General features: G+C 37.4%; 1 protein-coding gene across 2 annotated transcripts in view; it reads left to right on the top strand.

The window, feature by feature from the left end:
* Window positions 1-14,641, top strand: part of LOC121409182 (T-box transcription factor TBX5-like) — a 59,571-nt gene that overhangs the window by 30,159 nt on the left and 14,771 nt on the right. The window contains exons 3-4 of one of the 2 annotated variants that reach the window (XM_041601033.1): window positions 407-686; window positions 11,226-11,372. In XM_041601033.1, coding sequence (XP_041456967.1) covers window positions 407-686; window positions 11,226-11,372 — 427 coding nt within the window. The remainder of the gene's footprint in view (window positions 1-406; window positions 687-11,225; window positions 11,373-14,641) is intronic. The other variant, XM_041601034.1, reaches the window with a different exon arrangement.

Genomic DNA, 14,641 nt, shown 5'->3' with positions numbered 1-14,641 from the left:
TGCATGAATGAGTAAATGGATGAATTCCGTCATTTTTCTCTTCCCTTTGCTTTTTCATCATTTTCTAAATTGTTTTCCCTTTTATTTTTTATTGATAAGTGGCTTTTTAGAGTACATTTTTTTCTTCGTAGTTTAAAAGTTCCTACTACCATTTATCATTATCATCAACAACATAGTCGCTCTTATTTTGTTGACGATGTTTGTCCTGTTTTATTCGTTATTGATATTTATTTATTATTGCATTGTTTATCTTGAACATTACCATAAAAATCACCTTCGTAAATTTTGTAACTCCCCCTCTCTCTTCTATATTTATTTCTTCTTTAATTTTCTTTCCTTTTCCCTCTTTCTTTCTTTCTTTCTTTCTCCCTGCTCTCCTCCTCTTTCTCCCTTTCTCCATCTCTAGACGGATGTTCCCTACCTTTCGATGTAGCATCACTGGACTGGAGCAGAATGCCAAATACATTCTTCTCATGGACATCGTGCCCGTCGATGACACTCGCTACAAATACCACAACTCTGAGTGGGTAGTATCCGGTAAAGCTGAACCTCATATGCCTAGCCGGTTATACATACACCCGGACTCACCGGCCACTGGAGCAGTCTGGATGAAACAAGTGGTCAGTTTCCACAAGCTCAAGCTGACCAACAACAATCTCGACCAGCACGGCCATGTGAGTAACATTGTAAGCGCTCTATGTTTCTTATATGTTTGTCATGTGCGTATATCGTCTCGTCCTTACATTCATGTCTAACATATCTAAGTAAATATGAAATGTAATTTGATAGATCTTTGTAGGCCTACTCAATGTCAAATTATATCCCCAAACTTTGATAATGTTCATTATTTCCATAAATATCATCAACAGGACGATAAATCCAGAGAAGATGTATATCATCTTCTTGCTCACATCTTATAAGTAGTGAAATAAAAAAAACAGAAAATCTTTAATGGAGAATTGATTTTGATTGGATCTCGAGATCACCTTTTTTACCTTAACTTTATGTATTTTCACGGGAATGAATTACTACCAATGTCATGAATACAGTTCAACTTTTACGTAGATTTGATAGATAGTGAAGAAATATTTGTGTATTCATTTATATAGAAGTATTGTCTCGAAAAGTGAAACGCTTGATATCTTTTATTCCTACACCATTTATACAGTTCCACATTCAATCAGCTAGTGAATGGGGATTCCACATTCAATTAGGTAGGGAATATGGAAAGTATTTTGAAGAATAATGAGTCACGTGATAATGAATCAATTATTATAGTACTTCTCTAAGTTCATGTATCTTATCGATTGTAAAAATATGTTTAATTTACCCGTTACAATTCTAGCAGAGCGAGCATGAATCAGAATTGCCCCTGCTCCTCCTGCGGAGGGAACGTGGCAATAATCCAAGCTAGAGGCATTTCCTACACCCTCTTATTCTTCATAATCTTGAAAGCAAGATTTTAATGGCTTGATGCAGGCCCCTTGTCTTCTTTGCCCTGAAATCTGTCAAAGACTCCAGGAAAAAGAGGTCAAACCTAATCTTACAAATGAGTCTTCCCACTGAATCCTTCTCAAACTCTCTGTTGCATCATCATCATTACCAACAAGGCCTTTACGTTTGGATAATCATCGTAATACAAACCTACTACGGTAGATATGAACTTATCGCGGACTATCAAAAAAAACCAGACAAAAAGATGGAGAATACGAGAAAAAAAACAGTCCTGTTGAACGAATTGTTAATCTCGTAAGTCGCCCTTATAACACCACTAATTGGGTTTATGAGAAGCCAGAATGGTAGGGATGACTCCACATATCGCATCGTTAGATTTTATCTCCATTTCAATTTCTCAACCAATCAAGGACGCAAGCGATGTTTTCTTGGTCACAAAGACTCGACTCAGTACACACTCGCTGACAAAGTGTGCTGTTGATTCTTGTTGCATGCACTCGTTGCACGGTGATCTGTCGGTTATGTTCCTTTAAAACACTCGGACCATTTAGGCGCGCAAAGAGGCGAACACAAATTACGTCAATACAAATCAGATCTCGCCTGTCTCCCGTGTTAATGCCACTTAAGTCTGTTAAACCGGGCAGGCTTGACTTAAAAAGATTACTCTTTAGACTTCCAAAATAGTACTAATTCTCCTCGATGAAAAAAATATCCACCAAGCTTTTATTTTCTTCAGTGAGCTGAATGGGTCAAATTAAAAGATACAGCGAGCTGGCAAGGACAGCAAGTTCATATCATACCAAATAGCATTTAATTCTATTTCTTCATGTGGTAGTTTGATGGGTTTAACAGGTATCCCCTCTAATTTGATTAGTTTCATGGTCACGATAGCTGAGGAAAATGAGATTAAACGTAAGACTTTGATTAAGGTCAGATCTTACGCAAATTGTTTAATACAGTCATTAGGCAATATTCCTTCGCGATTTGGTGATGACAATGGTGAATATTCGATTCAGAAACTTGAACCAGTCAGGGATCGTAATATTCCCTTCACGGTACTTTCATTTTGGGATGAATAGGTTATAGTCTAGATGAGGATTGATATTATTTATGGGAAAATGACGAGTAAAATGTTAAATAAAAAAAATATGATGATTATGATGATATGAAAAAAAAGATATATTACAACAAAAAACATATCGCAAGAGAACCAACGGAGTAATATTAGTGGCGCATGTCTGTTTTTTTTTAAAACAAACTATATGCTAGGATCAATTTCAGTGACCGGAATCCCAATATTCTTTGCCTAATATGGAAATAAAACCACTAATAAATCACGCCAATTCTCATGTGAATTTTGTAAATTTTTTCAGCACCCATGTCAACTAACTTGAACTAAAATTGGATTTGAGATCAATCAAAAGCAGACAAGCTAAGAGAGATGATTTGTATTATAGCAAGGAGATAAGCTATAGAGCTAAAAAAATAATAATTCGGTCGTGTATGCCTATATTTTATACCTCAAAGAAAAAAAAGTAGAATGATTTCTTTTATTGATTATAATCATGTACACAATTTCATTTATATTGTGTGTGCAAATGTCTGCACATGATTACAAATGTTAGAAAAAAAGATCAGGATATTTCAACTTCCATTTTGATATCTGAATATCGTCGCTATGACGTCACCGAGAGGGAGCTGAAATACTTTGTGCAAGGGTGAACAGTGCGTCTTGTATTTTTTTTCTCCAGCCTACAGTTTGAAAATGATATGCTTATACATTTTTTCTCTTTTTTATTGCGAATTCATATTTTGCAGGCTCGCTCTCGTTCGAGAGGAAATCAAATTTCACAACTCGGTTATAATTACTGGGATATTGCAAATGTAGAAATTGCACCTGCGCCGCACGAATGGAAAGCAACATTCTGAAACCATTAATAAAAATAATGATTCCAAAGCTTGCATTATGACGACATGTTTTCTTGACCTTGTCTCTGCGTATGTATATTCCCTGTTCTGTTTTACTGTGTCTCTCCCATTCCTTTATCATAATTGTTGGCCATCTCTCTTTCATTCTCCTCCCTTTATCATTGTTTCATTCTCTCCATCCTTCTGTTACTCTCTTTCTCCCCCTCCCACACATTCTCCCTTTCTTTCTCTCTCCTCTCATTCTGTAGCTCTCTCTCTCTCATTTTTCCTACACCCTTTCTTTATTCCTCTTCTCTTTATCAGCTATTCATTCCCTGTTCGTCTATAACAATTAAACATTTTAGACTTTTGTCAAAATAAATATACAATAAAGAAATGGAAAAGATAAATTGAGATAGATCTATAGATAGTTTAAGAGGGGCGTGAATGAGTGGTATACACACATCACCCAACTGGGCGTTGTGGCGTGCGCCTGTAATCCAAGCTGTGGGGAAGTTACAAATTGATGCAGAGGTTCGAGCCCTGATCACGTCTTTCGGATGGTGACGTTAAAGGTCGGTCCCAGACGTAAATAATCATACCTGATTGATAGACGTCTGACAAAACTCAAATACACACACACCCTCCCATTCCAACAACCATTTTATGGGCAATGCAGGTTTAAAATAAACTCCTGACACAAAATCATGTAGCTAGATTTTTTGTATTGTTATTTAAGGAGAATGAAGCAAATTTGATAAATTGAAGATTTTAATAAAATTGATGATTATCTTAATTTCGCTTCCTCAAAGTTCTTGACACTTGAACAAATACTTAATTTGCATTTACTTTACTTTCTGCCAAAATGTAATGAGAAAATTCTCTTTAGAATCATTTAAAAAAAATCAACACTGTTTCTTAAAAAGCTTGGAAACCGATCTTTTCATTTCACTCTTATTTCTCTCTTTCTATAATTATTGTTTAAACCAAAGTTAATTTCAGAGTACAGTAGTCCCAGCAAAACATTAAGAGTTAATTGGCTTTTGATAGAGACTAAATAAATTTCCCGGGAATTCGGAAAGGCGCTTGAACCTGAATCTGATCAAAAGCATGAAATGCGATACAGGGAGATGAATGGTTCGTCTTTTGTGACAACTTGGGGTCGAAACGAGGGGTTATTTCTTGAAGGGTTTAAGGTTTGCCTCAGCGATCGGTGTTCGCGAACTGCTAAACGGGTGCTCTCAGGTTACACATTGCTGCTCGGGTGGGTGTGGGGTAGATAATGAGGGGGTACGGGGAAGCACCTTTTAATCTCCCTGTTAATCCTCGCTTGATCTGCGTTAGAGTTGTGTCGAGAGCGTAATTAGGGATGTGAGGCTGAGCGGGCACGATGGCCAGCCCGTTGACGCCCGTAACGCGGCACCTGACAGCTGGAATGTCACATCTATTCTAGCCGGGTGGAGCCGGCTACTATCTCCCTTGTCTTAGTCTTACATTCCCTGTGCAAACCCGTAGGTAGCGAAGACGACTTGGACAAGTGTGAAAGCCGTATTGAGCGCCGCTGAACGTGTGAGGTTTGGCAGATAGCAGCTCCCCCTTTACCGGTCCAGCGGGATGGTAGCGTCCCGAGTGGGTTAAGAGGTCGAACACTGGTGACTACACTCTACAACTCAAATTTATAAGCTTGTCTTTCCTATCTCCATTTCCAGTTCTCTATATTCATCGCATCTTTGTTATCTCATTGCATGGAAATCCCTTCCATTTCTCAGACTACTTTCCTTCACCACCTCAATCCTTCCTCCTCCATCTCTTTCCCTCCTTTCTCTCTCGGGCTCTGTTAACTTTTCACAAGTTGAAAGATTCGTTGCATATTGCGAAGTGTTAAAGATTGGAGGGGATTCATCCATCCGTGTAGACAGGAAACTTCCGATGATGATTAAGTTTATACCGGCAGTTATTTGAAAGAAATGCCCCATCAGCTCTGTAAACACAACAACCCTTTGCCTTTTCATTGTGCTAGTGATATCTTTAAAACATTCCAAATGAAAATGGTTGGTTTGGATTTCACTTCGAACAATTTTCACAATCCTTGATATTATAAAAGCTAAACGATATTGATCATGTTGATCAACTATATATATCTAAACATTAACTTTGGCCAATTAAGCAAAACATTTGAAAAATGAGTAATTTGTTCATCGATTAACAATATTTATGAAAAAAAACGTGCAACTTAATATATGCATATTTATTTACTGTGAACACAATTGAGTTTGTAGGCATAATAAAAAAAATAGTCGTCCCAACAAATCTGCATACATTATGATACAGTCCATTGCCGACATTCCCCCCCCCCCCTCTCTGTTTCTCTTCTCTCCTTCTCTCTGTCATTTTTTCTCCAGTTGAACAAGCCAATAGAATTATCATGATTATTATTTCAATAAACCAGAAAGGAACGTCTAAAAAGAAAAGCACAATTGAATAATACATCATCAACCACTCTTTTTATGATGTTCATGAAAACTTAATTCCTCTATAATACCCACCTATACTAATACTGGAACGACAGTTCCACGCAAGGCCATTATATCATCAATATTGTTATGTAAGCATTATATATATAAAAGAGGTAATGCATGTATGTGTGTGTGTGTGTGTGTGTGTGTGTGTAATGATTAAGAATGAAAACATGAGAAATTAAACAAACAAAAATAGGTGACCTTAAATATTGAACTAGCAGACGCCTACATGGTATTATTTTTGTTCTCAATAAGAAAGAGAGAGAGAACAAAAAGGGAAGAAAAATGGCAAACATAAAATGGCGTCATCGAAGATGATAACCTTCTCGGTTTATCTCCAGACACGCATCGCAATCGAACGAGAATCGAACAAGAGCAGCTGAAATAGCGCACACTGATTAAATCACAGTGTCCTATCTGTAAACGATACCCTTCTTCTCCTCCTAAATTGACTTCTGAGCTATGACTCGAGTACGATTGACTCCCTCCCCTTTCCCTCTCATTCCCTCTCACCCTCTTCCTTTCTCTCTGTCACACGCACACGGCCACACAACATACCCATCCACTCTCTCTTCCCTTCTCTTAAATTTTATCTTTCATACACCCCCACACACACACGCACACACTTTCTCTCTCTCTCTCTCTTTTCTATCACCCATACACGCAAACAAACACTTCTTCCCCTTCTTCTTTTCATCATCCTCATATCATCATCATCATTATTATTATTATTGTTATTATTATTATTAATATTAATTATTATCATCATTATTATTATCATGTTTTATATTATCATTGCCATGATCTTAGTCACGCTAATTATCCTCTTAACCCACATTATGATATTGTAATCCTCTTTCTTTTTCTTTATTGCTACCCCTTTGCCTCTAAACATAACAGTAGGATTTATAGTTCAAATAGATTTGTCTCTATGAGGATAAATTCCTGATTGTTCAAAATATATAACAGGTACTTATATAGCGCTTTACCAAGAATATGACAAAAAAATATATGAGAATCGTTATCTTTACTTTTTGTTAACCTATTTTTAGGTAAAATCAGCAATCCTAAATTAGATGCAACTTATAGCGAGCAATGGTATTAACGTACTTATTAAAATGACATCTAGAGCGATCGAAAAAGTAAACGACAAAGGGTATAATCTCGTCCATATAAACGTGAAACATAATATAAAATATGTGAAAGGTTTGGTAACATGGGAGTCGGTGTCTTACAGGAATCAAACAGTCGGCATATATCAAAGCCGTTTTGGAGATGTCTCTTTCATTTATTTTGCAATAATCGCGATAATAATGCCACTGAAAAAGTACACGACAAAGACACTGAAAATAATAAAGATCTTATTGAGCTATAAGGGAAGGGGGACATCGATTTTTTTTCGACAGCGGTCGGGTCGTCATCAATGAGTTCGTCCGAGGGATCGTTTGTTTGAAGCGTAATCCAGCATGCTGAGTTGAGAAGGGACCGACCCTCGCTTGCTTACCCCCGGAGAAACCGGCGAGCAATCAGGCGAGCAACTCAGATTGTCCCAGTGCAGTCTCGGTGATATTTCATGCAAAAGAGCACAGAAAGCTCATCCAAACGCTCACAATGTAGTTGATTCTTTTGACCTCGTATTCCGACCAGTAGCCACAGTTTTTGTAAAGCCTGGAACTAACGATCTCGTTATTTGAAATAAAGTTTTATTTCCGGTTCTTCAATCTTAACCGTTTTATCGCAATAAATGAAACCATCTGAAAATTAATAAACCTGAGAGACTATTGTGCCTTTAGCCATGCAAAAATCTTCAGGGATGTATTTGATATTCCTTTCTCAAAAGAAAACGCAAACGATATCAGTGATTTTGTTTTTCAACATGACCCACACTGTAAAAACCGTGGTGTTAAAACTGACACCGATTGATGTTAATAGAGGACCACACACTGAGGTGTTAAAATAACACCCTAGAGATTGAACATAACACCAAAGAGTGTAAATGTAACGACCATAGGTGCTGTAATAACACCTATAGGTGTAAAACTAACACCACTAATTTAACACCGATGTAAAATAACTGGTGTGGTCCTTTATGTATACTGGTTAACACCACAGTTTTTGCTGTGCATATACATACAGCTGGTCCAAATAAGACTGTCATGTGTATGATATGATTATCACTGAACATGCTGGATGATGAGGGGAATGGATCCCAGCTTTACAATTTAATTTATTAATAGTAAACATACTTAACAACTTTTATTGTGCTTTTATTAGTTGTTGGGCACAATGCTTAAATAGAATTGTCTAAGGAGTAATCGTAGAGTAGATAATTCGTCATTTCTGTCTCTTTTGGGGGGTTAAAGCGACAATTTAACAACGGTTTTTACATAATATTGTATACAAGATTGTATGTTTCAATATTAGGTTTTACCAAGGTATGTAATTTCATCAATCTTAAGCTTTATTCCTTTTCCTCTCTTAAATAAATATTATATTTATATTTACTGTGTACACATATTCATGAATAACTATCAATCAGTGAGTTCCTTATCAATAAGTCCATCTTAAGACATCACTTCTCTAGTTAGTACTGAAAGAGATCAGCTACAGGTGTAACTTTCCGCAGGGGGCGTCTTATCAATCCAAAGATCACCCTTCGCGCGCTCCCAAGCGGAAATCAGCATTTTTCCACCGTCGTTTACGAGGCGCCATTTCGCGCACTAACAAAACACGATTAAGTTAGTTTATAAGTGGCTTAATTAAGACATGTGTGTTGAGCGATGGAGAGTGGGGTTATGATTCTCAGAAGGGGGTGAGGTGGCACCCACATTACAGGCGACTATGTTACACCGCTCACGGTCGAATGGTCATTTGAAATCCGTCTTCAGAAGGAATCATTTTTCTGCCATCATGATTTCTCAAGCATTCACTAAAGATGAAGCGAAATGATATCATCTGATATCTATAAGCCCATGCTGGGCGATCCCGCACCTCAAAAGACATTTTTGAAATCAATGATGTTTGAAAGAAGTCGCGGCTTTCCTCATGTTTTACCTAAACATTGCTAAAGGCTGTGTAAAATGTTGATTAAAGGATGCGAAGCAGCTGAACCGGACCCTATCGTCACAGCATACTCTGTCGGGATCTCAAGAAATCATTTACATTGGTTTCTTGCTATCTCATCAGTGAGAGATGATATTTAGAATAATGAATCTTTTTTACATGTCTTAACATATCGCAAGATTATATTTCGCTTCTTTTTAAATTCTAATTTCTGTGAAAATAATTTCCCCTTGAATTGTATCATCTTATGAACTAAGACCTTGGATTTCAACATAATTATCTACGTTTGGTACAAATTAGTTCTACTGACATGATTAAAAAAATGACAGATTATCCTCTTTTTCATTGACATCATTTTGACATGTCTTTGTCGCTTCTAGTGTGATACTAGTCGGGCAAAGTGAGGAGTTGATGACGAAACAGAGAGAGAGAGAGAGAGAGAGAGTCCGAGTGGGTTGTTGCCGGGAAAATTCAATCACCTATGTCTCTAAATGTAACGCTGTTCCTAAAGACAGTGCTATCAGAGTCTGCGAAAATTGTCGGGCTATTAACACATCTTGGTTTAGAGAGCAATGCGTAATGTGATGGAGTGATGCCATTGCGTGACACTATTGCTCTTTCGAACCCAGAGGCAACCTTGAATAGACTTAACGTCACAATTAAAACTCTCTCTCTCTTTCTCCATTTATGATCTCTTTCTCATTCATCCCACACATTCGAACACACACCCGTTCTAAAACAACACGGAAAAGACACCAAATAAAGATGGTGGGCAGAATAAATACATCAGAAATGAAGAGAGATAGATAAACCAGCCGCGACAATAATTGCGTGCCAAATTATCCACCCTTTGTATATATACGATAATAAAAACTGATATAAACACAAGGGCATATCGTTATTTGCCACCTTTTGTTACACTCGGAATGTTGAGTTACCGTCGTGATTATTTTAGTAGACCGCATCTCGTGGAGCTACGTCTATTTCCCACAAGCCCAACAACAGCGGGCCAGGTCCCGCTGGCGCCTCCGATTTCGATCCCCGTAGTCCCAAGCATTGATCAATTTGATGTTATCGGCACCTGTTGAAACCGACGCATTATTCGGGCCAGCTCAGTCGTAAAATCCGCCCACCGATTCATCACCATGTGTTCTTTTCGCCACGCTTTTGTTTTTCTACTTTCAGCCACCTTTTTTTCTCTATATTCCTCCAATTCTACTTTATATTCTTCCTATTGTATTTTTCTTCTCTCCTCGGTTTATTCCTTTCCTCTAAATTTCACATTTTGTCATATACAATTTACTGTCGTCTATTTTCTTACAGTTTGGTGATAACTGTTTTGTGTGGTTGTTATGTCTATAACGTTGATGCTTTTGGCATTATGATCTATTTTTGACGAGTTCCAGCGTCCTGCTGAGCGAAGGTCGTCCTTTCTTACCATAACTATATGCCCACGCCTATTCTGACTCAAGAATCAACATTTTCTTACCTCTTTGGGCAACTTCTATACCCCGGGCTTCTACCCTCTGTTTTTCTTTTATTGAACAAGCTGAGTGGAAAATAATATAGATTGAATGTGAACGTGACCATGAAAAGTTACAGTTTCATTCAGCAACGCAAAATAAAATATGTAAACAGATTTCGAAACGTGACCCGAATATTGGAAAATGCAAACTAGGTTTAAAATGGTACGCGCAGCATTTATCTATTTTCCTTGAAAAAGATTGGAAACAAAAACAAAAACACCTTAAACATCGATATGAATAGGAGTAATCTCCTAAATCAACTTACAATTTTCATTTGGAAATTTGTTTAAAGATACGTTTTTTAATGTTTATATGATGCATTTCAGAAGTATCTATTTATGACATTTTTGTTTATCTAGTTCACTTGAATGAGGAACATGCCAATTACTGGCCATAATATTTCATTTTCGATTTAAACATTCATATTCTTACACATTTTCGGGTTTACATCATGTTGATTGTGGTCAATATTTTACGTTTTCAGTTTTTCGTCATCATTAGTTTTTGATCACCGTGCTGTTTTCAAATTTCAAATTATTTTCAAAATGTTTTCAAATAACCAATATAAAAAAGATAGTTATGGTAATTTTATAAACAATCAAGAGTTTTGCTTGTGTTTATCATCGATATTTTAATATGGTCCTATACAATTAGCATGTAATCAAGGTCTCTGCGTCTTCGTTTTCGCGATTTCAATTGTTAATGAGTCTTACAAACTCTTCTTTGTCTTTTTATTGTATTTTTCCTGCTGCAGATAATTCTCAATTCAATGCACAAGTATCAACCACGCTTTCACATCGTACAAGCCAACGATGTATTCAGTTTACGATGGAACAGCTTCGTGACCTTTGCCTTTCCAGAAACTGTCTTTATCGCCGTCACAGCCTACCAGAATGAAAAAGTAAGTCAGAAATACCAAATATAACCATTGCTAAAACAAAACAGTATAACCGTCAGGAGCATGATGAATGTTTTTTCACGCAACCGCGTGCGCGCACACCCTCACCCACACTCACACACATATACACACACATATACACACATTTGTTGACAAAGTTCGCAGCTAATGTACAGGATATCTTTTTGAAATCACTGCGTCAAGTTTCCTTGACCAGGGGCCCATTTCATAAAGAGTTGTAATTTTGCCATTATGTCAACTACCATGGTTAACCTTGATTTTGATTGGATGCTGAGCCCGGGGGAGCGTTTCATGAAAGGACTTGTCGGACGTTTTATCCGACAAGTCTCATTTTATCCTACAGTTACCATAGTAACAGTGCCTCACAGCCAATCAGAGTCAGAGAAAGATGTCAGATCTGACAACTTGTCGGACAAAAATGTTGATGAAACACTCCCCTGATGCCATGGAAGTTGCCGTGACGTCAAAATGAATAACTCTTTATGAAACAGGCCCAAGTAGTCCAATTGGACCTTCTCTTACTTTGGGATAGTATCCTCTTGTATTTAAAAAAATAACAAATTATTGGCCTTTGTTTATTATTGAGATAGAATGTCACTATCCACTCCCTAGTTTATTTTCACAACCTTGTCCAAAACTTCATGTGACAAATTATTGTCTTCAATATGCCGCGGTCAACGTTATCGCCTCTTGAAAAAACTATGGCTAGTTTCTCATGTATGCATAATTAAGTATTTTAAAAAAAAATCGATTTCACATATTAAGTATCACTATAAATCCAGATACATAAGCGTGGATGTCATAACATTTTGCTTGTCAGGACAGTTATACGTCACTGTGCGTCATTGCGGCCGCTGAAAAGACTGAATTGCAATGTTTCCATAGCTACTGCCGTGACAGAAACATTAACGTGCATATGCGTTCTCGTGTCTAAAAGTGACTATGATCCTTTGCTATAACATTGTAAAGTAGAATTCTTATGAATTTGAAATGCAATCTTACATGTGCTGAACATACGCAATTACGATACATTTCAAAGTAGTAAAAATAAAGATGAAATTAAGCTCCATTTGTATTAACCTTCTTTGTTCTTGTTTAACCTGAGGGTGTGACATTATGGATGTTGTTTCTTCTGCATGTACTCGATGTTTTCGTAGCTACGTTTGAACTGTCTTCACTCTTTCCAAAATTGTCTTCTCCTTAATTGTTAACAACCGTCCCATGTTTGTCCATGTGTCGAGAAACCATTAATTCGTATGCTTACAACAATTAACCACCAAATCCCCCTCCTACTTAATTCAAATTTCTACTTTTTTCTCCCTTTTAAGCTCCTTCTTTCAATTTGATAATAAGGATTCCCGTTTTGTCTTTTACCTTCCGGCTCTCTATCATATCTTCTATTCTTTTTCTTTAAATCAGCCCTTCGATTTTTCCTCTCTTGACTCCCCCCCCCCCCCCCCCCCCCCTTCCATATCCCCGTCGCGTTAACGTCGAGGTGCAGAAAACGCGCGCTGCTATTTTTGCAGCTTTAAGACCCGCTTCACGTCGTCCATTTTGAGAGCAATGATTTTACGATGAAAGTCTCATCAGTGGAATCGAACTGGGACAAGTAGATGAAGTGAATGGCAGTCCTGTAATGGACCGTTAATTCCTCGCCTAACAGGCCTGTTTGCCTTCATATAGAACCCAGTGCGGTTGTGTAAACGCGAGCGCGTGTGATAGCCAGGGGCAACCGGCAGCAACGCGCACTGGCGCAAGGCCGCATTTTCGTACCATGTAACGTCTACGTAACAAGCACAATGTCAGAGATACAAGGCGAACATGAGTATATATTCTCAAATTCATTTCCGAGCATTCTTCCCAAGTGGGATGTTTAAGCCCTCGCAAAATGTTATCAGTAAACAAACGAACACAATGGAGCTGGTGTGGGCGGACGTGGGCCCTGCATATTACATGGAGTGTTAGTTTTCATGTGATCGCGCGTAGCTCCGTGTTTCGACACGCGTAGTTTACACAACTCGTGCACTGGGCCTGCCCGGCTTGCACCACCACCAGCACAAATCACATTTTAATAGCGACTTGCTTCCGAAGTGAAAAAAAAGAAGTACACATCCAACGTCCTTCAAGCTCAACAAACTTACCAATCCTCTCCGAAAGTATTCATCAAATATTGGACTACTTATGATTAAACAGCCCCGTGGACTCAAAATGATGCAAAAAAAGGCAACCTTGGTTCTCAGATGCTTGGCTGAACTTACATAATGTTGGTCTTAATGAATGCTATGTAAATCTCCAGTTATTGTCTTTTGATGAGTTTCAAAAGTAAGGAAAAATAAAAATGGGGGCATTCAGGAACATAATAAATAAAAAGTAGAAACCCCTTAAATGCATGAAAGGGCCTATTATGTCAAGCTTGTCACCTCTTTAGACCATGTATTTTAGTAAATAGGCCAGACGGATTTATTCGACCAATTTGGTAAAGCAATGATGTCTACTTAATAAACCTCATAATTAGAATTAGGGGGAAGTGTCGTGGCCAAGTGGTCTAAGGCGCCTAACTTTATAAATGCAAAGTCCGGGATTCATTCTGAGATAGGGTAAAGTAGACAGGATTCTTTTGAAATTAGAAATCAGTCATGTTCAACAGCTTTGGCAAATCTTTTATTTAAGTATGCGGTGTACTGTACGTTAAGGAAAGAAATGCTTATTCCATAAAGGTTCAAATTCTTAGCCTAAAAACAAGTTTGTCCTTTATTCTTGTTCTTCGTTATTTGTTAATTATCGTAATCGAACAACACTAGCTTTCTGTATGTTTTAAGGATAAAGAATAAAAAGAAATAGTGGATCCCCTATTTTCAAAAAACATTTACCTAAACATCTTTTGTTATAAATCACATTGTATATTACAATTTTTTCGATGTATCAAAATATTATGTATGTTTTGCATTTTTGTTTATTCTTATAGTCAGGCTTTCGAATGTATGCTATGTAAATTATTCAATTACAATATGGTAAATCATTTCCATGAATATCAGAATATAACGATTAGCTATAGAGTAGAGTGCATTAATTAGGTCCTGTTCATAGAAAGTGAAGTATGATGACCTTTCTCCTGAGTTCTGACCTAACCATGGGTTGAGACGATGATTGGTTGTCTATAATAGGTAGTGGTCAGACGTCCTGTATTTTATATACCACATGTCCACACATTTAGTATGGGTTCCTTCAAGCTTGTTATTCCTCAATCATTA

Source organism: Lytechinus variegatus, chromosome 2, assembly GCF_018143015.1.
Source record: "Lytechinus variegatus isolate NC3 chromosome 2, Lvar_3.0, whole genome shotgun sequence".
NCBI classification, from domain to species: domain Eukaryota; kingdom Metazoa; phylum Echinodermata; class Echinoidea; order Temnopleuroida; family Toxopneustidae; genus Lytechinus; species Lytechinus variegatus.
The sequence above is the reverse complement of the archived record's forward strand: the minus strand, read 5'-3'. Positions and strand labels throughout refer to the sequence as shown.